At 42.9% G+C, this 22,951-nt stretch overlaps 1 protein-coding gene across 4 annotated transcripts in view; it reads left to right on the top strand.

Moving 5' to 3' along the window:
- Positions 1-22,951, top strand: part of PTPDC1 (protein tyrosine phosphatase domain containing 1) — a 353,990-nt gene that overhangs the window by 278,264 nt on the left and 52,775 nt on the right. For 3 of the 4 annotated variants that reach the window (XM_078661619.1, XM_078661618.1, XM_078661617.1), the window contains 2 exons: positions 10,347-11,644; positions 15,455-15,640. In XM_078661619.1, coding sequence (XP_078517745.1) covers positions 10,347-11,644; positions 15,455-15,640 — 1,484 coding nt within the window. Of the gene's footprint in view, positions 1-10,346; positions 11,645-15,454; positions 15,641-22,951 lie in introns of those variants that run through there. The other variant, XM_078661620.1, reaches the window with a different exon arrangement.

Genomic DNA, 22,951 nt, shown 5'->3' with positions numbered 1-22,951 from the left:
AGGATCCCTCCAATTCTTCAGAGTAACAGCACAAACATTCTTATTGAGTGGCAATGCCAGTTGAGAAGCCCACTAAGACATTGCACAACTGGATCAGAAGACGTTCCCAGAGCCTCATGTGCGTCAGTACAGTCATCATCGACCTGGGGGTAATCTTGCTGACTAATCTGTTTGGCTTAGGGCTTTTCCCTCAGACCATAAAAGAGAAACCCTTTGTTTCTTGGCAGCTAGGTATCACAAGTGATTAATAAGGAAACTAGAATAACAACGGCAACATCCTGACATTTCCGTGGTATTAACTGCTCTGGAAACACAGGAAATAACTCAATATTATAATTCTTTGATTGTGGTCAGTATGACTGATGGGGAACTTCTTAGGAGCGTCCTTGGAAGAAGTCAAAAAGTATTCCTTTCGGCATTTAGTAGTAATTATGGAGACTTCTTAGGAGTCTTGGAAGATGCAAAAGAGGATGTTGTAGATGGAAAATGTCTTGATGTTGATGGAATTAACATCAATATTAATATGATTCTATCGGTCTTGAATGCTTCGATTTTGAGTGTCTTGACATTGAGTTGCGGCTCGACCTAATGGAGTGCTCAATCTTGAGTGATATCTCGTAATTTACATCAGCAAGGCCCTTTATGTTGCTACAGTATCTTCATCGATTTTGTTTTGTTCTCCCTTTTTTATTTTTAAGCCTTCCTCTCAAATGGTCACTGAGAACTGTCTTGTTCTATGTTCACTCCATCATGTTCCACCATTGCATCGATGGATCTTCTGAGTGTCTTTCCTTTTTTCCCCTCAGACAGGCTTACCACCCTGTCATATTCAACCCCTGCATGTGAATCAGGGAGTTAAACGAGACATAACAAAGTTTTGGGTCAGTCTCAACATTATTCCTTCCATATGCATAGCTTTGGGTTTGCGATTACCTATAGCAAATTTTTGTGATTCACTATTTGGTTATCGCAAACAGCTATGTACAAATGTGTGTTTCATATATTTAGCTTTTCTCAGTGGGTCGCAAATAGCCCTACCTCAATAATATTCTTGAGCTAGGTCTCTGTTTGCGACCTATTAAGAATCTCAAAAATTGTGACTGCTGGTGAATCCGGCAGGGGGAGGCAAGATGGCGGACTGAAGCTGCCGCGAGTTGCAGCAGAGGCTCTCTCTCCTGAGAATATGCATGGATAATGATGCAGGGAGTATGTAGCACTGCCTGAGGAAAAAAGGAAAGAGGAGATACGAAGAAACATACCGGACTCGATTTGGGAGTCCAAGAGACGTCTTTACTGAGAGCACGGGCTGATGCTGTTGCTGGGGTCGCTGCCGGCAGATTTGCGGGGAAAACGAGGACGCAGGTCGACGGTATGAGAGCGGAGTGATCGGCGGTGGACTCGCATTGGAGGCGGAGGAATCCAGAGCAGGGAGTCAGCTTAGCAAACGGAGTGGCATAGGCGGTGCGGAGCGGAGCAGTGCAACTGTAAGCCTAACCTGATGAGTCAGGCATCATCGGAGGTCGTAACACAGGCGCCCAGACACATAGAAGAAAAACAAGTGAGTGGGGAAAAAGCTCCTGCCATATGGGAGGAGAGGCTGGAAACTTTCGCCTTTGTTTCTGCCTATGCCACAATATTAAAGACTTTGCTACCAGCTTCAAAAAGCCAGGCGTTAACTGCCAGAGGTGCTTCCAGACTACATCAGAACTTAATACTGAGACGGATACGGTGATCGACGACGTTGATAATGTGATCATAAACACGAATTCAATATTTAATCGATCAGAGAGTATAAGTAACTTTGTGGAAACTAAAGAAGATGTATCACTTAACCTGGTCGGACAACTGCTTAATGAACAGAGAACTGAATCTCAACAACATTACATACAGATACGCACAGACAATGACAAAATACAGTAGACCCTAAATACATTAGAAAATAAGATTGGGGGTATTACACAAGAGGTTACAGGGCTGCAACAAAGAGTTACTGAAACTGAGGAATCGTCTGAACGCACACAGACTTGGGTGAAAAAACATGAGAGCCAGATTACAAGTCTGCAGAACAAAATCGAGGACTTGGAAAACCGTCAAAGGAGACAGAATTTATGAGTATTTGGTATACCTGAAGGTGCCGAGGGGGGAGATCCGCAAGCTTATATGGTTCAACTTTTTCAGAAAGCATTCCCGGATTTATCTGACTGGGATTGGGACTTGCAATTACAAATAATAATAATAATAATAATCCACATTTGTAAAGCGCACAATCACCCGTTAGGGTCTCTAGGCGCTGGGGGCCGTCGGGAAGATTAAGCGAGCTATTGCCCAGAGTCACATGGTGCTGGGCTAACCTGCCGCCGGAGCCGGGGATCAAAGGGTTCGCAGACTGCCGCTAACCCAACGTAATAAAGATAGCCAGTATCCTAGGCCCTTGTTGATATATATGGGTAATTTTCTGTTAAAAAAGGCGGTCTCACTGAAAGCTCGTCCTAACCGGCCGGTTACCATAGAGTCCTTAACTTTGTTTTTTAGATCTGATCTAAGTAAGAGTACAATGGATAGGCGCTGGAAACTACGACAGTTTATAGATCCCATCAAGGCTATGTGGGGTCAAGCCTTCCTGCAGGAACCAGCCCGCCTAAAAGTGTTTAAGAATGGTCACACATTTTGGTTTTCGGATGAGACTGAGGCAGAAAAATGGTTGAGAAGTGGCGGAGAGAGTATCCTGAGAAATCAGCAGACTAGTAATTGTTTCATGATTTAGTCTTCCTAAGAATCATTTAGGATACGGCCAATAGCTTTATCATTTGTCTGTAAGATGATTACTTCTCTTTTCCCCTAATATTTTCTAATAAGGGTTTATCGATCTACTTTAGGTTAAAGGGTGTCCTTTTTCTTTGGAGAGAGGGTCCAGATCTGCTGTAACTTTTAAGGCTGCCTAAATCAACGGCAGCTGGTCAGAGAGAGGAATACTCCTCCACGAAGAGTCAGAGGGTGGATGAGGGTGGGAGGGTGGCTGTGGGGAAGAGGGGGGGTTAAGGAGGGTAAAATGTTTGATAAAAGCAACATGAGAAGAAGATTGGTTCGAATAGACATAAAGGAGATAACTACTCGTTTTTCAGAGCAGTATGGAAAGATTATATATCCTTTTTAGGTCTCGCCTACAGCGCGTTCTCGCAAGCGAGAACTATAGCCGTCGTCTCAGCAGTTTGAGACCGACGAAGTGAGACAAGACCTGGCCGCGCGCAGCATTTCTCCATAGGATAACGTTGTGCGCGCGGCCAGGTCTTGTCTCCACAGCATGGCAGGAAAGGATCGGATCGCGTCGCGCGCCTCTCTGGAATGCAGGGGAGTCTGCAGAGAGGCGCGCGGCGCTGATAAAAGGTTATTTGAGCGGCCCCCTCCTTCCTGTTGCGTTACCCGCATGGCGACATCTGTTTTCAATTAGGAAAACAGATCGCTCCCTGTGGCGAGCACGCGCAGCACTTTGGGCTTTTTTTTTATAAGTGCACCTCTTACTAGCTATTGAAGCCTGCTAAAAGCCTCTTGGACTTCTCTTTACCATTCTAGTTTCTGAAGGCTGCACAGGACGGATGCCTGATCCCACAGCTGCTCCCCTCCACCCTGTTCCTCCACAGACTTGTTTTTAGTTGCAGCACACTTTCACTTTTAACAATAGCGGCCTTCTCCATACCGCCCGGTCCCGCCCTCCAAACCTTCCATGTTGTTGCCCGAGTTAAGTATTAAACAAACAGTGCTTGTTTGTTTTTACAGTGCTTGTTTTTATTTGCAGATCGCTTTCACTTTTAACAAGAGCGGCCTTCCCCATACCGCCCGGTTCCGTCCTCCAAATCTTGCTGGGCTTGGTCCCTTCCTTGCAATCTGCCTGCTGAAGCTGCTCTGCCCTCACGTCCTCTGCCAAGTGCTGTGTTTACCTTTCCGTTTTTATGGAAGGGGATGTCCTGGTCTCCTGTTCACAGCTCTTACTTCGGGCCCACCCCTGGCACTTGTCTAAACAATGCAGGTGATGTCACAGGGACATTTTAAGCTACAGTAATATTGTGTCGGAATTACTTGGCTGTATTACATGTCATTTATATTTTTTGTCAGATTTTCGTGTAACACTGGCAAGCAGCACACACACTCAAGGGCACAAATTCATGCACAAAGTCATGCATAATTGATATCCTCAATGTGTGCCCCAGCCCTTATTGGAAATACATTAAGTAGGCCGTGACATTTGTAAATAAGGGAACAACCCTCGGCATGTCAGCAGAGATAAACAAGCATTTGCAATGCAATAAGTGTCGCATTACTAAAAGTTTGAGCTATTGGCGTTCCAATACTGCAACGTAATTAGCTCAAACTTTAAGTAATGCGAGACCTATTGCATTGCAAATGCTTGTTTTTTAATGTCTCGGTTAAGATGTTTAGCAAGGAATGTTGTGGGTCTCGACAGTAAAAATAAAAGACGACTCGTCCAAGAAGAGTTAAAAATGTATGATCCGCATTTAGTTTTTTTTATCAGAGACGCATATTGCTTACAAGGACAGAAACTGTAGGGGCAGCTTGGCTATGATGTTATTATTGGGTCTGCGATAAATGCTTCAATTAGGGGGGTTGCCATTCTTAAAGATAGAAGACTTAGAGCAGAAATTCTTAAAACTGCAGTAGATAAAAGTGGAAGATGGGCCACTGTACAAATGTCTATTGAAAAATGGAAATATGTGTTTTGTGTGGTTTATGGGCCAAACTCAGATGATTCTGTTGTTTTTGATCAATTAAATATAGAGCTTTTGGGTTGGGAAGGGGAACTCCTTATTATGGGAGATTTTAATTGTATAATGGACTACGCACAAGACACTACTAGGCCCGGTGCTTTTCATTGTATGCGTAAATCACGTGCTGCTATCTTAGAAATCGGTCGCATTCATAATATCAGGGACATCTGGCGCAGTATTTTTCCTAATATTGCGGGGTATACTTACTATTCTGCGCCCCATAAACTATGTTCCCGCATAGATATGGCCTGGGCTACAAATAGCATTCTGAGTACTAGCCTTATTGAAATATTTCCACGGGTCACCTCAGACCATAATCCTATTTTGCTTACATTTAATACCCCACAAATCAATCAAGGTCCTCGGATGTTTTCCTTTCCCAGGCACTTTCTGTCAGATACATTGTTTATTTCTCAGCTTAAATCACATCTTACAGAGTTTATTAAGATTAATCTTAACTCTACTGTTTGTACCATTGTGTGGGATGCATGTAAGGCCAGCATACAGGGGTTTACCCAACAATTTGTTTATAGACAGAACTTCGAGCGTCGTAAAGCAAACAAAGAACTGACTACTAATATTCTATCACAAGAACAACTATTAGCTGAAACCCTACATTTAGGCTCCCCTAATGCGGTGGAATAGGGTCTAAAATTGGTGCATTTAAAATCAGCTATGAAGACAGTATTAAGGGAAAAAAGTAGTGCTATGCTACACAAATTCCGAGTTACTCAATACGAGAGTGGAGACAAAATTGGGAAAACTTTTGCTTATAAAGTTGCTGATGCTAAAGCTAGCACTTGTATTAAAAGCTTAAAAGGGGCTAATAACATTACCTATGATCAGCCGGCACAGATATTGGAACAATTTGTGGGGTTTTATAGTACCCTATATACTCCAGAAAACCACTCTAACCTGGCTAGAATACAAGATTATCTAGATAGTAACATTATAGAAAACAGAGGCATACCCGGATTAGATCAACTGTCGGACCATATCAATCTGTTAGAAATTAGACAAGCCATCTTTTCCTTACCATCAGAAAAATCTGCAGGGGAAGATACTCTACCATTAGAGGTATATAAAATTTGTATCGATGAGCTACTACCTCTCTTTCATCTGGTAATTAGCTCTATTGGTGATACTGGGAATGCTCCGGGCTCTTGGAATATGGCTAAAATGGTCTTTTTAAAAAAAAAAAAAAGGTAAACCGGCCGATGAGTGTGGGTCTTATAGACCCATCTCACTCATAAATACAGATGCTAAGGTATTTGCTAAAATTTTAGCCACTCGATTGGCTCCATTTATCCCAAAAATAGTCAATCCACAACAACACGGGTTTGTTACTGGCAGGGACACCACTGCTCATATCAACATGGCCATAACTGCCTTTGGCGTAGCAGAGACAGATTCCACCCCACTCGGTATGATAATGGTGGATGCTGAGAAAGCTTTCGACCGAGTGGGGTGGGATTATCTCTGGTCGGTGTTGGCTAGATTCGGCTTCAAGGGCCAATTTGTAAAATGGATTCGAGCTTTATATCATAATCCTATAGCTAGAGTTAGTTATGCTGGTCTGATGTCTTCCACCTTTTCTATATTTCGGGGTACGCGGCAGGGGTGCCCACTGTCCCCCCTGCTGTTTGTGCTTTCAATTGAACCATTTCTCCATGCTTTACAGATACACCCCCAAATAACTCCTTTTAGATCCGGCTCTCAACTCCTGAAAATCACAGCATACGCAGATGATATTGCAATTTATTCGACAGATGTGGCGGAGGCATTACAAGGGATAATCACTGAGGCTGGCAGATTTGTCTCGGTGTCTGGATATAAATTAAACATAAATAAAACACAAATAGTTATGAACTATAAACCTGTGGTACCGATAACAGGGATTTGTAGCACCGCTATTTATTTGGGTGTCAAAATTTCATCCAAAATTAGCGAGGTGATCACAATTAATTACGATACTGTATTAAAATCTACTGCTCTATTATTAAAAAAATGGCATAAGCTCCCCTTAAATATCATTGGCAGGATCAATTTGATCAAAATGAAGGTATTGCCCAAATTTCTTTATTTATTTCGGTCTATTCGGTTATTACTCAACAATATATATTTTTTTAAACTTGACGGGATACTAAGCAGCTTTATCTGGGGTTACCGTAAAGCTCGTAGGTCTATTGCATTACTTAAGGGCTCTCTAGATAATGGAGGGCTTAATTTTCCTGATTTTAAGCTATATTTTTGGTCAACTGTCCTTGGCCGTTTACGCAGCTTACTTAATATGGACACTCAACTTTATTTTCATATATTTATGTTAAACTCTGATGCCAATATGTTCCTGCTAAGAATCAATGACCCCAACTATCATAAAAGGGTCAAATTCAAGACTGCCAGGGATACAATTAAGATTTGGTTTAATATTTTGTCATTCTGTAACACTTCCTCTTTTCATTCTAAATTGGTTCTATTGGGTAATCCAGGACTCCCTGGGATGTTCAATGATGGTATGGAAAACATCTGGGCTTCGCATGGCATCGAAACTTTAGGGGATTTATATGGAATCCATGGTTTCTTGGACTTTGAGACACTTAAAAACTTATACAAACTGACAGATTTAATGAGATTTAAATATATACAAATACATGACTTTCTGGTACGTAAGATGAAAGTGCGATAAATCACGGATTCTGATATATGGAATTGCCTTTTCCCATCTAAGAACAAATCTTTAATTAGTGAAGCCTATAAGTGTTTTAATACCTATAAAATTAGTGATTGTCCTAAATTAGCGGAGAAATGGAGTACAAAGCTGGGAATTGATATAACTTCGAACAAGATCGCTGCTTCTTTTTGTAACATCAATAACTGTGTCCAATCATCACGTTTAGGACTACAGCATTTTAAAACAACATTTATGTTATATCATACTCCTGAAAGGATATCTAAATGGTCTACAAATGCTTCTTTTAATGACCGCACCAAATGCCCTAAATGTGATCTTGTTGCGGCAAATCTGGAGCATATACTGTTCTCTTGCCCGGCTCTGACTGAGTTTTGGTCAGCTTTGGATAAAATACTGAAATTAAAACTGGCTAGTCCGCCTTTACTCTCTGCACTAACAGTATTATTAGATATTCATACCGTCACTGTCCCGCAGCAAGCTTTGGTAACTATTTTATTGTCATCTGCTAAACTAACCATTGCTCGAGCTTGGATTACCTCGAAGCCCCCTCACATTATGGAATGGTGGTCACTGGTCAATGATATTCACTCTATGGAGTATGCTATGGCAAAGCTAAGAGGTGCTCGATCTCTAATGAAATGTGACAAAATTTGGGGTACTTTTATATAAACATCGGTTGACATATTGCACCAATGTTGAATAATTGAGTAAATACCCTCTTTCTTTAAATTTCTTTTTCCATTTTTTGTTGTTGTTTAATTGACTATTAGGCGTGATCCCGCAATGCTCCCTGTTTTTCTTCTCTATTTCCTGTTCTGTTATAATTTGTATAATATTGACCAGCAATGAAATTATTTCCATTTCTGCTATATTGTTTATTTCTCCCACATTGGTATGTATGTCTTGTTTTGTCAAAACCGTAATTTTTTCTTTATTCTTGTGTTGACAATAAAAATATAAAAAAAAAAAAAAAAAAAGAATCTAAAAAATCACAGGAATGGTTGCCTGCTGGGGTCAGAAGACCACCATGTCTGTGATTGCTTTTTTATGAAGCAATGTTTTTTTTCTTTTAAATTCAGCCGGTTTCCCTAAAGGAAAACGGGATGCGCTTCAAAACGAAATATAAAACGTTTTTTCATTTTTTAAGAGGAGGCATTGGTCCGTGGGACCACTATCTACTCTTAAAAAACTTTTAACAAACATTCACAAAGGGGAAGGAGTCCTTCTGGGACCCCTTCCTGTTTGCAAATGGCTTACAACCTACTTGAAGTAGGTGGTTAAATTCAAATGTTTTGCGATCGCATTTTAGTTGCAAACATTCACACACCATTGCGGTTCGGTATTAGGAAGGGACGACATTAACATGCACCTTCCTTATACCAAATGGCATACCCATTCCACGATTGGGTAATGGGTTACCAAAGTTGAAAATAGGGCTTTGTACATTTCAAAAGGCTTTTTTGCAGTCACAAATGGCCCCGATTCTGCGAATTAGGCTGTTTGTGACCGAAAAATATCTTTCTATATCTGGCCCATAGTGCCTCTGTCTTATTACATATTATTTTTCTTTTCTGTTTTTTGGACATGAGAGGATAAACACACTGTTATGACTTAACCTCGGAGGGTGGGTTGAATCGGGTAGCATTGTTTACAGCATGATGGTGATCCATGTTGCAGGTTATGTTCTCATGGTGCTGTTGAAGAACTTCGTTAGACTTATTAATACATTATTATTCTCCTCAAATTACTTATAATCTTTTTAACTAAAGCTTTACTTAACTACAGTTACTTATGCCTGTAGCAGGTTGTTCGTGTTTTCCATTGGTGGACCTACAATCGAGTACGTTTTTCAGCTAGAGCTATTCAGAGCCTGTTGATTTTTTACATTTCTAGTTGATACTCTTTTTTGCTTTCGTTTGCTGGTTGCTGAAATGTGTAAAGGTTTTCAAAATAAAACCCTTCAAATGAAATCGCTTTTACTACTGCATTATGTTTTTAGCCGCCTGTCCGGTTTTTTTTGTGCTGCTCCAGCTAGCAATTTTTCTTGGTGCTTCCAGGTAAGTGAGAATGTTCAGATCTAAGCCAGTGATGGCATTAGATTGTGAGGTTTAACCGTTTAAGTTTAGGAGAAGGGAAGAAATTAGGTGTGCACCATTCGAAAAGGCTCATATAAGGTTCCATACGAACAATCAAGCTTAGATGAAAGTTCATATTGAAGTCTTTATGCACAATGTTGAGGTACAGATTAATTAATAGTTTTATTCATCAGGCTATCAGCGTATATTTGTTTGATCATACGTGTGGGAACCAGATTTAGGGATAGGAGTTAACTTGATGTTAAGGTCAGAGGTTTATGAACGTTCAGGATATTAATATTTAACATGTTTTGTTAAACAATATGTATTTCCTAGAACTCAGCATTAACTTTTGTAATACAATCAAACAGATTTGTTTTAAACTTTGGCAAGACCACAACTTTCAAATTATGAACAGGATCCAAAACACAAAAAATGGTTCTGCCTAATTTATCTCATTTTCATTGCTTTGTAGAACAATCGAGCTGCTTCAATATTGTATCCTGTTGTTTTAGATGATGCACTTAAAAAAAATCTAAACTATTGCTTCACCCTGTACCCTTATACCTTGTAAGTCTAACATTTTGACTCATTCCTTCTCTCTACAAGATGTCTTGTTCATGAACGGGAAAAATAACTATTATTTAGACAGTATTTCTTTACTTTCATTGTTAGTTCATAAGACTGTATTGACATCGACATTATTGACTTTTATTCAGCTACTTTTATTCTTGTCCTTTTTGTTTTGTAGCTCAGATAAAAATCATGTATTAAAATTGTCTTTCAACTTTATTGTAGGTGTGTTAATAGCTTGCTATTTAATTTTCGCAACAAGAATGACTGCAGATCAAGCTATCCTTTTTGTTCGAGCAAAGAGACCAAATGCCATTCAAACCAGGTTACAGTTACTCTGTGTGAGGGAGTTTTCCCAGTTCTTGAACCCACTACGAAATGTATTTTCTTGCTGCGAACCCAAAGCCCATTCTGTGACCCTGACTCAGTACCTCATTCGACAGAGGCACCTTCTTCATGGTTATGAGGCTCGCTATCTCAAGCATGTGCCAAAGCTTATTCATATGGTTTGCAAACTGCTTTTGGATATGGCTGAAAATAGGCAAGTTGTTAAGGAGGAAGTTGTAGAGATGCCGGATCTATCTGCTGAAATAGAAAAGACGGTTTCCCAGTTGACTTCATCACAACTTGAGAAGGAGTTGGAGGATAGCATCAACGCTGCAAATGCGTTCTGCCAATCAGCAGGGCCAGCGGAGCCTTGTATGGCTCATGATGCCATTTTGGCCAGTGAGCAAGAGTTTGATCCTCTTTGGAAGAGGCGTAACGTTGAATGTCTCCAGCCTCTATCGCATTTAAAGAAACGTTTAAGCTACAGCGATTCTGATCTAACGAGAGCTGAATTTCTCCTTGAGCAAGGAGATACCCCTTGGACAGTACCTGCACAATTGCCCTTTCTCAGGAGACTAAGGCAGCAGAACAGTGTGAAACAGTGTTTTGTTGCAGCCATCGCAGAACAGTTGCAACACACTCCCCCTGCAGATTTCAAAAGAGAGTCGTCAGTGCATAGCCCATTTTCATTCTGGACTCAGTCTAGGTTTAACAGCTTGGAAGGGCCAAGAGAGGGATCTCCACTTTTTCATAGAAGAAAAATTCCAAAGGACATACAAAGAAGTCGAACGTTTTCCTTAGGGTTTTCATCCATTGATAATAGTGCACAGCCAGAGCAACCAAATTATGACTTCTTCAATTTGGCACAGAATGAGATGCTACAGATGGGTGAGCTACAGAGGAATCTATGTGATGGGAAGAAAAAGGAAGAGTCTGTCTTTTGTGGAAGAGGAACTCCTCCATTTCAGGGCAATGAGTCTAGGACCTGTAAATCAGAGTGCTTTGAAGGACACGGCATTCATGACATAAGGGATTCACTAGGTTTCGAGACAGGGGACGCAGCTGATGGAATTCCACATGTTCTACAGTCCGAATTAAACCTTGAAGCCAGAAGACTGCTGGCAATGAAGGCACTTGCAGGTGAAAGTGAGTTTATGGAGGAGGGGGATCTAACAGATAAAGTGAAGATGTGGCAGGTATGTGGAATAAAGATACTATTTAACAATTTTGCATGTAATTTGGGAGAATATGTTGCATCAACTGTGAGTGATTATTGGTTACCTTAGGTTGCTCTGGGCCTGGTGTGCAGTTCCCTTGTGTAGTCACAGAGCCTGTGATTCACAAAACCACAGGATTTGCTGTAGTAGAAGGGTATTTTACTATTTACTAAATCCCTTTTGCTGTTGGAAAAAGCTTTCTGACTTACAAAACAGTGTCTATTGCCCATTCCAAGTCGCAGGTTGGAATTCACTGTGACATGCATCAGTCATTTTTTACTTCAATTGCGGTTGCAAACTATTAATCATATATCGATTCCCCAATTGGGATGGCATCTGATTTGCAAAGACGAAAGCTTCCCCTTTGGGAAACACGCTAAGCAGCCTAAGGAGCATGGTGATTTTTGCTGTCCCTGGATAGCCACCATCCCTGTGTTTGTACTCAGTCGTGGGGAAGAGGGAGTGGGGGAGTGGTCACAAACTCCAACCTGCGTAATTCATATTCATCAGGCAGTTCATTTTGTGCCCTTCTCCAAATGGGGATTTTGCGATGCCTGCCTGTATTTATTTCAGGCCCTGTCATATGAAATGGTGTGGAAGGAAGGTAATTATGTAAATTCTTATACAGTGTCTGCACATTAGACTAACTGACATTATTTATCATCTGTCCTTCTTTACCAGGTACAGGAAAGTAGATATACTGATAGTGTTAATACTTAAATATATTGCAATTAAATATGCTGTAGGGCTCTTTCACTTACTTTCATGTTAAAATATTTCTTGCTCAGACTAAATACATTGATCAATTAAAACAAATAAAATATATAAGCAGAAGATAACGCACACTAACAATTGCATAAACTGCACATGCTGCGATAGAGCTATATTCGTGCATTGGGGAAAGTATAAGAAGTTCGAGAGAATAGCGCTGAAATCTTAAAGTAATTTAGGTTAGATGCGGTCAGCTTTTTAATTTTTGTAAATGTTCAAATACATCTATTGCTCGAGATAAAATGAGATGGATACAATGCAATAACCTCCCTAGCCAGTCGCTTCTTTAAATGTAAGATTTACGTCTTAGCCATGCCTAATATTTTTAAAACACTGGGCAACGCCTGTTTAATTATGTTTACTTGTGCATGTCAGAAGGAGGTGAGATTTTCAGAATATGGAAGATTTCGGCACTATTTTGTTCCTGCATATTTTATATATGCTGTAACCTATGGGGCCAATAAGTTAAATTGTCAAATACAGGTGTTATTCAATCCCAAGCCACACACCACATTTTAAAAGTGTCTTGTGTCTATCTGAAGGGCAATTCAATCGGCGCTGCAGTTAATCTAGACCTTTAAGTAATATGAAATGGCGTTGATTTCAAATAGACATGCTGGTCAGTGGCCAACATGTCTGCATGATGCTGTAAAGTAATGTTTTATGTTCTTTTTAAAAGCATTTTAATGGATCATCACTTGTTTTTTGACAAACACTAGAACACTAGAAGCAAAGGCGAAATGTACATGCAAGCTTTAAAGAGAAAGAACAAAGATGATGAGGAGGTGCTCTAAAAACACATCTAACCCACTGAGCATACACAACATCATGTGCAACCATTCCCTAGCTTGTTGGTGCCATCACACAGGACAGCATCCTCCGGAAATAAGATCAGCTGAACCCCAAAAGGAACAGTCTGTTTGAAAGTGCTAGACCTTCTTACCTCTACATGGGACAATATTGAACCACACACATTCGGCCTCATAGTTCCACTTCACAGTGTCTCAGGTCTTAATTGCACAGTGAGCAAGTGGGCATCTCTTGAAAACCCTCTTCAGTCAGTGATACTCACCTTAAAACTGACCATCTGCAGTGCTTGAGCTGAACCTGCTAAACCATTGCAAACAGCATGGTATTATGTTCCTTCATTTATTGGTGTGCTTGTTCCATGACAGAAGGCACATCAGTACAGATTTCAGATGCGCCCATTACTGCAGTGCAGGTCTCTTAATTAAATGTTCTGATCGGTTCACCATGCATTATAAAAATCCTGATATTTACAACAAGGGGTGGTGAGGGACAGAGTCTCTGAATTAAGCAGAATACTCTCACCCAGTCAAGAGATCAGGGCTAGATCCAACACCGTTTTTTAGCTCATTGCACCATCCCAGTTTCAGAACCTGGCTGTATGCAAATTAGTCTGTCCCTGGCCCAGTGCATCATGGGAACAGGGCAGACCAGACTACAAAAGCCAATTCTTACACTGGGAAGGAAACAAGCTTCCGGGGACCGGTTTCTGGCATTACAGCCGTCTTCGGCCCGGCTTGCTTGAATCCTGATGGTGCAATGAGCAAGGGACTCATGTCTGAGTATACCCTTCCACGCTTAGGGTGGACAAAAATATTTACAACAAGGGGTGGTGAGGGACAGAGTCTCTGAATTAAGCAGAATACTCTCACCCAGTCAAGAGATCAGGGCTAGATCCAACACCGTTTTTTAGCTCATTGCACCATCCCAGTTTCAGAACCTGGCTGTATGCCAGAAACCGGTCCCCGGAAGCTTGTTTCCTTCCCAGTGTAAGAATTGGCTTTTGTAGTCTGGTCTGCCCTGTTCCCATGATGCACTGGGCCAGGGACAGACTAATTTGCATACAGCCAGGTTCTGAAACTGGGATGGTGCAATGAGCTAAAAAACGGTGTTGGATCTAGCCCTGATCTCTTGACTGGGTGAGAGTATTCTGCTTAATTCAGAGACTCTGTCCATCACCACCCCTTGTTGTAAATATTTTTGTCCACCCTAAGCGTGGAAGGGTATACTCAGATGTGAGTCCCTTGCTCATTGCACCATCAGGATTCAAGCAAGCCGGGCCGAAGACGGCTGAAATGCCAGAAACCGGTCCCCGGAAGCTTGTTTCCTTCCCAGTGTAAGAATTGGCTTTTGTAGTCTGGTCTGCCCTGTTCCCATGATGCACTGGGCCAGGGACAGACTAATTTGCATACAACCAGGTTCTGAAACTGGGATGGTGCAATGAGCTAAAAAACGGTGTTGGATCTAGCCCTGATCTCTTGACTGGGTGAGAGTATTCTGCTTAATTCAGAGACTCTGTCCATCACCACCCCTTGTTGTAAATATTTATAAAAATCCTGAGACATTAATCCTTATTTACTTCATCAGATAGCAGACCCATGCATACCCTCTCTCCACTGCCATGCTCTTAAATTGGATTTCTGCAGGAGCAGGGAGTCTTTTAGGGAGCACACACTGCCTATTGCATTTACCCAACTTTTCTGATCTCAGATCTTGGGCGAACCATGAGGAAGGACCACTCTAAAAATGTTATGTATGCCAGTCCTTTCAGGTGTCCATAGGCATCGTCTGCTTATATTTGGTAGCTACCAGGGTAAAATCGCGCATTCTGTACACTCTGGTATTAAACCTTAGGATGAAACCGTTCAATCCCTGAAAGGAGTCTTTAAACGTTTGAAGAAGTATGAATAAAATTCAGCTTGAAAAAGTGTTGGTCTTATTCACCACTCACATAAATGCATTTTCATTTCTTTACTGGGCAAATTTTTAAAATAGTTTTATATATTGCCCCTCTTGCATGCTAACTAAGACTCACGTGGTTAGTGGGTACTGTGGCCATGCAGAATAAGCATTCTTGGAGATAACATTTCAAATGTGACATTGTGTTGCTGTCTTGGCTTTATTTCATCTTATGCATGTGATCATTCTTGGTTGAGTTCCGAAATAAGATGAACATTTAAGATGCCTGAATGATGTTTTGTGTTATAATAGAAAGACCTGAATTCTCGTGAAGGATCCTGGGATAAATTATGCACAGAAAGAGATCCGTTCATCCTTTGCAATTTGATGTGGTCCTGGATCGAACAGCTCAAAGAACCCGTCATCACCAAAGAGGATGTTGACATGTTAGCGGCCAATTGTAACGAGCCGCAAAGTGCACTTTATCTCCTTGAAAAGGTATGTCGTTCTTTAACCACATCCACTGACGTGCATCGATGTAGTGACTGATCATTGGCTAATGGTACAATTGCAATTGTTTGTTTGTGTACCTTTCCCAGAAAATGTTTCTTGCATGCAGAACAAGATATGGAATGGTGTTTAGGACTATGATATTCATGGAAGTGAGTGAGGACACTTCTGTGATGTACAAAGCAATCAAAATTGCTTCAAATCAGCTAAAATGTTTAAATATTGCTTTCTACCAATTTATTTTTATCAAGGCTAGCTAAACATGTTAGGATGATAACAAAGATACACACACTTGGCAAGGAGCACGTTGCCAAGCAATGTTTAGCATTGGAAAAGTAAATTAGTTTCACACCATATTGCCATCAAAACATGCAAAAATAGTTGCCTGACATAATCGGGGGAAGGATACACTCAGCCACTCAAAAAAGGATAAAACCTATTTACAAAGGGACAGGAAAAACACAAGAACAGGGAGGAGAGCTTTTGAATCAGGATTATGTATTTAACATTGGTCAGGAAGCCATGCAATCATGAGCAAGGGGCTCAAAGCCCTCTCTAAGGCCCTTATTACGATGAGATACGGAAAGCCTTCGATCACAGGTCGGAGACTTTCCGAGCCTCATCGTGGTTTCAGTTTCGACCGCCGCATTATGATTTCAGCTGGATTCCGATGGGCTCAAGGAGCCCGTCGGCAAGTCGGAGACTGGCAAGTAATGCCTATGGACGGCGTTTCCGCCGTAGGGTTTACCATGTCAGTTTCCGACAGGCTTTCCATGTCTGGCTTTCCGAAGGTCAGTTGGTTCCGAGTCCGTAGCAGTCCGCCATACATCGTAAATGGGCCCTGAGTGTTTACTGAAATATTGATTGTAATGCTGCCAGCAACAGACCACCAAAGCAGTATGTAACATGATCACAAAAGAAGACTTGAAGAAAAATACATGTTTTGTGTCCACCAGTTTAAAAAATAATATAAGCCCAAATTTCTTTGGTTTACTACAGTGCTTGCTGTTTTAGTACCACCAACGATGTAGTCAAGCCTAGCAAACAGATATGAGTAGCATATTTTTTTAACAACTGTAATTGAGATTTTGTAATATAAAGGCACAGACATGGGTGGTTTGTGTTACAGTAATCAGTCTGTAAGTATTACAATGGGAGAAGCTCTTCAGAAGAGAATATGGCGTAGAACAAGACAAATCAATAAGTTCAGCGGTAAGACATAGTATCATTGCAATCCTGAATGACAGCGCTATCCCTCTAGGGTTTCCAACTGGGCTTCCTCTCCCATCTCTGTCCCCTCTGCCTGCATTACAGCAGATTCCTTGCTCTCATGACTGGGAACATGTCACATAGATGTGCCCAGCACAGAATGTCAGTCATTGTGCCTGGATCACCCCCAATCACCTTGACTCTCTTCATGTTGCAAACGGGAGCTAAACATTTTCGAATGTATATACCCGATCACGGACAATAGCTGGTGACTTTTCCATGGCATATGTAGCGGACCATATTTTCCCCTCACCACTGATCCACTGAGAGGGGATTGTTCGCCTTTTCCATATTTGAACCAGTGCTAGCAGTGCCGCTAAAAGAAAGTGTTTTAATCAGTTTCATCATTGTGTTGGTCAAAACATGTGAGTAGCATACTTATGTATTTGTTTATCTAAACAGTTAATGATTTATATAGTTTTGTAAAGAGTGGGCCATGCCAGTAAAGGCATCAGAATGCTGTACATATTTGTGGAAACTTTACACAGTCAGATGCTCTTGCATGCACCATTAATTAGCCTTATTCATTTGAACATCATTTCTGATAAGGAAAAGGTGTGCTTTAATCACTAGAGTTAATAATTATACTATATGGTATCAGAAACGTGTGGATGGTGGGTATGGAGACTGTCTTAGGTAGGGACATGCTACCTAAAACAAGCATTTGCAATGCAATAGGTCTCGCATTAATTAAGTCTGAGCTATTGGCATTGCTAAATATTGCAACACCAATTGCAACAAAAGTCTATTAATTGTAGGCCAAAAAAGTGTGTATTTATTTTTGTAGCAATGGTGGCATGCTGCGCTTTAGATGATTATGTTCAAAAGTAAAGTGCGCCATTCTGCGATTGCTACAATAGTTAATTGTGGATGCGTTAACAATTGATGTGTGCACTGATGGCTGGTGGTGTGTGTGGCTGTAGAAATTGTGCACTGATGGCTGGTGGTGTGTGTGCCTGGTGGAAGTGTGCACTGCCGGCTGGTGGTGTGTGTGCCTTGTGGAAGCGTGCACTGACGGCTGGTGGTGTGTGTGCCTGGTGAAAGCGTGCACTGACAGCTGGTGGTGTGTGCCTGGTGAAAGCGTGCACTGACAGCTGGGGGTGTGTGTGTGCCTGGTGAAAGCGTGCACTGACGGCTGGTGGTGTGTGTGCCTGGTGATAGCGCGCACTGACGGCTGGTGGTGTGTGTGTGCCTGGTGAAAGCTTGCACTGATGGCTGGTGGTGTGTGTGTGCCTGGTGAAAGCGTGCACTGATGGCTGTTGGTGTGTGCCTGGTGGAAGCGTGCACTGACGGCTGGTGGTGTTGGTGCCCGGTGAAAGCGTGCACTGACGACTGATGGTGTCTGTGCCTGGCGAAAGTGTGTGTGATTGTGGTTTTGTGGTTGTGTGTGCGGTTGTATGTGTGGTTGTGGTTTTGTGGTTGTGTGTGTGGTTGTGATTGTGTGTGTGGTTGTGTGGTCGTGTGTGTGTTTTGTGTGTGTGTGTGGTTCTGTGTGTGTGTGTGTGTGGCTGTGTGTGTGTGGTTGTGTGTGTGTGTGGTTGTGTGTGTGTGGTTGTGTGTGTTGTGTTTGTATGTGGTTGTGTAGAGTTTGTGTGGTTGTGTGTGTGTGGTTCTGTGTGTGCTTGTGGTTGTGGGTGTGCTTGTGGTTTTGTGGTTGTGTGTGCGGTTGTATGTGTGGTTGTGGTTTTGTGGTTGTGTGTGTGGTTGTGATTGTGTGTGTGGTTGTGTGGTCGTGTGTGTGTTGTGTGTGTGTGTGTGTGGTTGTGTGTGTGTGTGGTTGTGTGTTGTGTGTGGTTGTATGTGTGGCTGTGTGTGTGTGTAGTTGTGTATGTGTGTGGTTGTGTGTGTGTGGTTGTGTGTGTGTGTGTGGTTGGGTGTGTGTGTGGTTGGGTGTGTGTGTGGTTTTGTGTGTGGTTGTGTGTGTGGATGCCCAACAGAAATTTTCAGCTATACCTCCAATTTTGCTTAAGCATTCTTCCAACTTTGGTGTTCCAATTTCACAAGATCTGCCTTTCTGAAACTAGCACAGGAAGAAAAGATGGGGGGGGTCCCTCTGGCAAGAAAACGGAGGGCCTTCAAAGGGGATTTGGATGGATATGTTTCCCAACCAGGCATGATTTGGGGGGAGGGGCAGGTTGTGCAAATGCAATGCTGAAAAATCCAGAAAGACAGCACCAAGGATACACAAAGGAGACCACAATGTGTGGGAGACACACATGAAGTCACACACCCACTGGTCCCTTCAAACACAAAAAGTCCACACCTGGCATTCAGTGCTGGCATTATTTGTACTGGTTGCAAACAAAATGAAGGCAAAGGCACACAGTAACGGGGCATGAGCAGAGCTCAGCGTGTTCACAGATTTAAAGATTCACCCTCTACCACGTGCCCTTCCTTCTTGCCCCCTCACATATGCCTCTGGCACATAGATGACCCTTCGGAGCTGAGGATATGAAGCAAGGGGTCAGGGCCGGTGGTGGACGTTCAGAAGACCTTGCAGTCTGCATTATTCGCAGATTTATACAGACTACGAACTGCACATTCAAACCAACAGCCAGAACCCAAAAGCCGGAGGTATTATAACCTGTGGAATGTCACGGGGGCGGAACGTGCGTTTTGGTTAATCAGCACCTGCCAAGGCTAAAGATTTTACTGCACGCTGCCCTCTGGGCCTGGTAGAGGTTGAAACAATGCGTCCACGGACTGTGTTTTATGCAGGTTACAGCGTCAGCAGAGCTGGGCAGGACAGCTCCTGTGGGATGGGACTGCGCTGACTCGCCTGTGGGAGAACAGGAGTCCTAAACATTGATTTCAACAGAGGAAGGAACCATTCTAAGTGGCTCATTTCATGAACGGTGCCCTCTTTGCAGAAAGGCAGACCCCCCCCCCCAGACAGGACTAGGCACGTCAGGTGTCCATGTGTCAAACCTGGAGATAGGACCTGACCCTGAGGGCACCGACAACAAATCCTGAAGGAAGTGAAGGCTCCAAAGCCCCTGGCAGCAATCGCTAGCGTTATTACGGCCATACGGCGAGAGGGCCGGGGTTGGTGAGAGGAGTAAATACCGAACACGGAGAATAAACCTAGCACTAAAGTAACACATTTCCAGGATTAAGCCCAGAAATGGTAATGCTCCCCTCCCGCAAGACCCGGGTAAATGTAAATGTAAATGTTTGTATTTTATATAGCGCACTTCTACCCGGAGGCCTCGTAGCGCTGTATTCATACCGCTGCGGAACCCATCCTGGCTTTCCTGTGAAATGTCCACTCCTGGGCACCCCCAAGGTGAAGCCAGGCATCCACAGCGCTGCTGGGACCGTTGTGGAGATTAAGCAAGCTATTGCCCAGAGTCACAGAGTGGGACCCATGATTAGACTAGGCACCGAGGCGAGAAATATCAAGTCCGGGGAAATTGAGCCCAAGACCCGCCGAGGCGGGAATCGAACCCTGGTCCCGGGCCAGACCTCTGCATCAGGGTCTGCCGCTTTAACCATTGAGCCACACTTCTGTAATGAACTCCCAGGTTTAGAACAGTCCAACAGCCCAACAATAATACAATAGCGCCCCCGCTGGATAAACGAGAAGACCACTCCACTCAATTGCAGATTATATAAACGCTTTTATTAGAAGCGAAAAATGAGAACAAAAATGACTACTCCGGAGAGTGCATTGCCACGTTACTAATGGGAGAAAGGGCTACCAATCCCAAATTCTTAGAGAACAGGTAACCCAGACAGAAAGAGGCCAGTGGTAAAAGTCATAACATACTAGTCCCTTTTGCACTCGTTTGTGAACATGAAACACACTGTGCAGGCTCAGCTGACTGCTTTCAAAACAAGCAGGAAGTGGGATAAGGGAGGGGGTGTCAAATGATGAGCACTTTCGCGGCCGCTTTGATGTTCTCAGTGGCCGTGCGGCTCACTGAGAACATCAAAGCGTCCGCGAAAGTGATCAGCAGGCGGACAAATGGTATGCGCGCCCGGCGCACATGCACTGTACCCGTTCGGCACTTTAGGAGCACTTTTGAAAGCCCCTACTTGATATCTCGCCAAAGCATAGCTAACGCGATGGCTTAGGCGAGACCTAAAAAGTGGTTGTCTCCCCGTCCCCACAAAGTGCGCAAATTCAGGTGCTGGGTGTCATGCAGCAGTGTTAGGGAGTTCTAGGTTTCGAGGGTAATCACAATATTTTTGAAGAGTCTGTAGTTTTCTTTATTTCAGTATTTCCAGGTACAGGAAGCTGTAACTGTACGGCATGCACATACCACTCTATGTAAATGTAGTATACTTGTAAAGCGCACAGCTGCCCCAGCAACGGGGCGTCCCGGCGCTGTATAACTCTGGGGAACCCGTCCTGGCTTTCCCTGTGGGATGGTCCCTTGCTGGGAGTCCCCAAGGTGGAGCCAGGCATCCCCGGAATTGGTGGGGCCGTTGTGGAGATTAGGCAAGCTAATGCCCAGAGTTGCCGAGTGGAACCCCTGATTAGAGTAAGCACCGAAGCGAGAATTATCGAGTCCGCTGACCAAGGTCCACGACCCTGCCGCGTCGGGAATTGAACCCTGGTCCCAGGCTGACTTCTGCTCTCGGGCCTGCCGCCTCTAACCAGTGAGCCACACTACTCACACTATATAGTGAGATGTTTCCTTGTTAGGTAGGTGGATGAGCTGGATGATATATTTCAGATCCACGGAGTTACTTTTGCTGCTGAATACTTTACTCTCTAAGTGACTCACTACACAAAAGCATATTATCCTGCCATGTTTAAACATTACACATCTGTAACGTCATGTTAGAAGTTGTTAACAGTATACTGGTAAAGTTAGAGTTGTGATACTCACTTTAAAGAGGTGAATTCCAGTATTGTATGCGTCACAATTTGACATTGTGAGGTAAATTTCAGTATTTTTTCAATTAAAACAAACCTTTTTGCTTTTGAGTAAAGAACCATTACTTTCTTTTATGATGTACTTTGCCCACCTTCCAAAGCAAAGTGCAGCAGAATTTGAGCGAACGGCTCCTTCTGTGCCATCTGTCTGCGTGGCACCAGTTACCTTGCCTCTACAGACCTCCACTCCTGTTCGAAATGCACGTCGGTCTTCATCGCCTCAATACTGATATTGACTCTACCAGTGCCAGTTAATGACCCAGTGCTGACACTCATGTTGAACCCTAAGCCGACCTCGGTCCGAGCTCAACTGATGTCGCCCCACGGAATCTCACAAGTGCAGTCAGTTGTCATTTAGCCGGACTGTAATCCTGTGCCTCTATCATTATGCAACTAGGAGCAGAGGCTTCATTTTCTTTTTCGTTCTAACTCAGGTCCTGTACCATAATAGGTTGCACCCCAGGATTCTGATGATGATAGGGAGGGTGTTTGCCGGTTCCCCACTCATTATACTGATGATGCCTTATTCTTTAACTTTCAAAATTCCAGTGGGCTTGACACCTCCTCTGAAACATAGCTTGACATGAGCAACAACTGGAAGAAAGGGTCTTCCTGTGATGGTTTGGAGGGCAGCTGAGGTGCTAGAATTACAGCAGCCGCCATTGAGACTAAGGCAAATGTTTGACAGATCTTTTGCAGCCTGGGCCAGCAACATCGGAGCCCTTATTTCCATTCAGTGACGATCTCACAGATACCTGGTCGAAATTATATTCCCTTCGTCCTGCGAGTAGGCAAGTGGTCAGGTGACATAGACCTGCATCCTGTGATCCAGATTTTCTCAACTTGCACCCTAATACAGAAAGTCTCATTGCACAGGATTTGACCATTAAGATGAATCCTAATTGTTGTATACCCAATTCCCTGCATAGAGAATCTAAAAGGATTGATGCTTTTGCCCCAAAAATATTTCTTCTGACAGTTTGCAACTGAGGTCTACAAATGTGGTCTGTCTGTTGTACTGATGTACACTTGCCCTATGGGATATGGCCAGTGAGATGTAGCTGGTGGCTCCAGAGGACCTTAAGGCTTCCTTGGCGCAGATGATCTGTGATGGGGAGCATGAGGCAAAATATGTGATCTGCTCA

This window comes from Lissotriton helveticus, chromosome 9 (assembly GCF_964261635.1).
Source record: "Lissotriton helveticus chromosome 9, aLisHel1.1, whole genome shotgun sequence".
NCBI lineage: Eukaryota > Metazoa > Chordata > Amphibia > Caudata > Salamandridae > Lissotriton > Lissotriton helveticus.
This window is presented reverse-complemented; position numbering and strand designations above follow the sequence as displayed.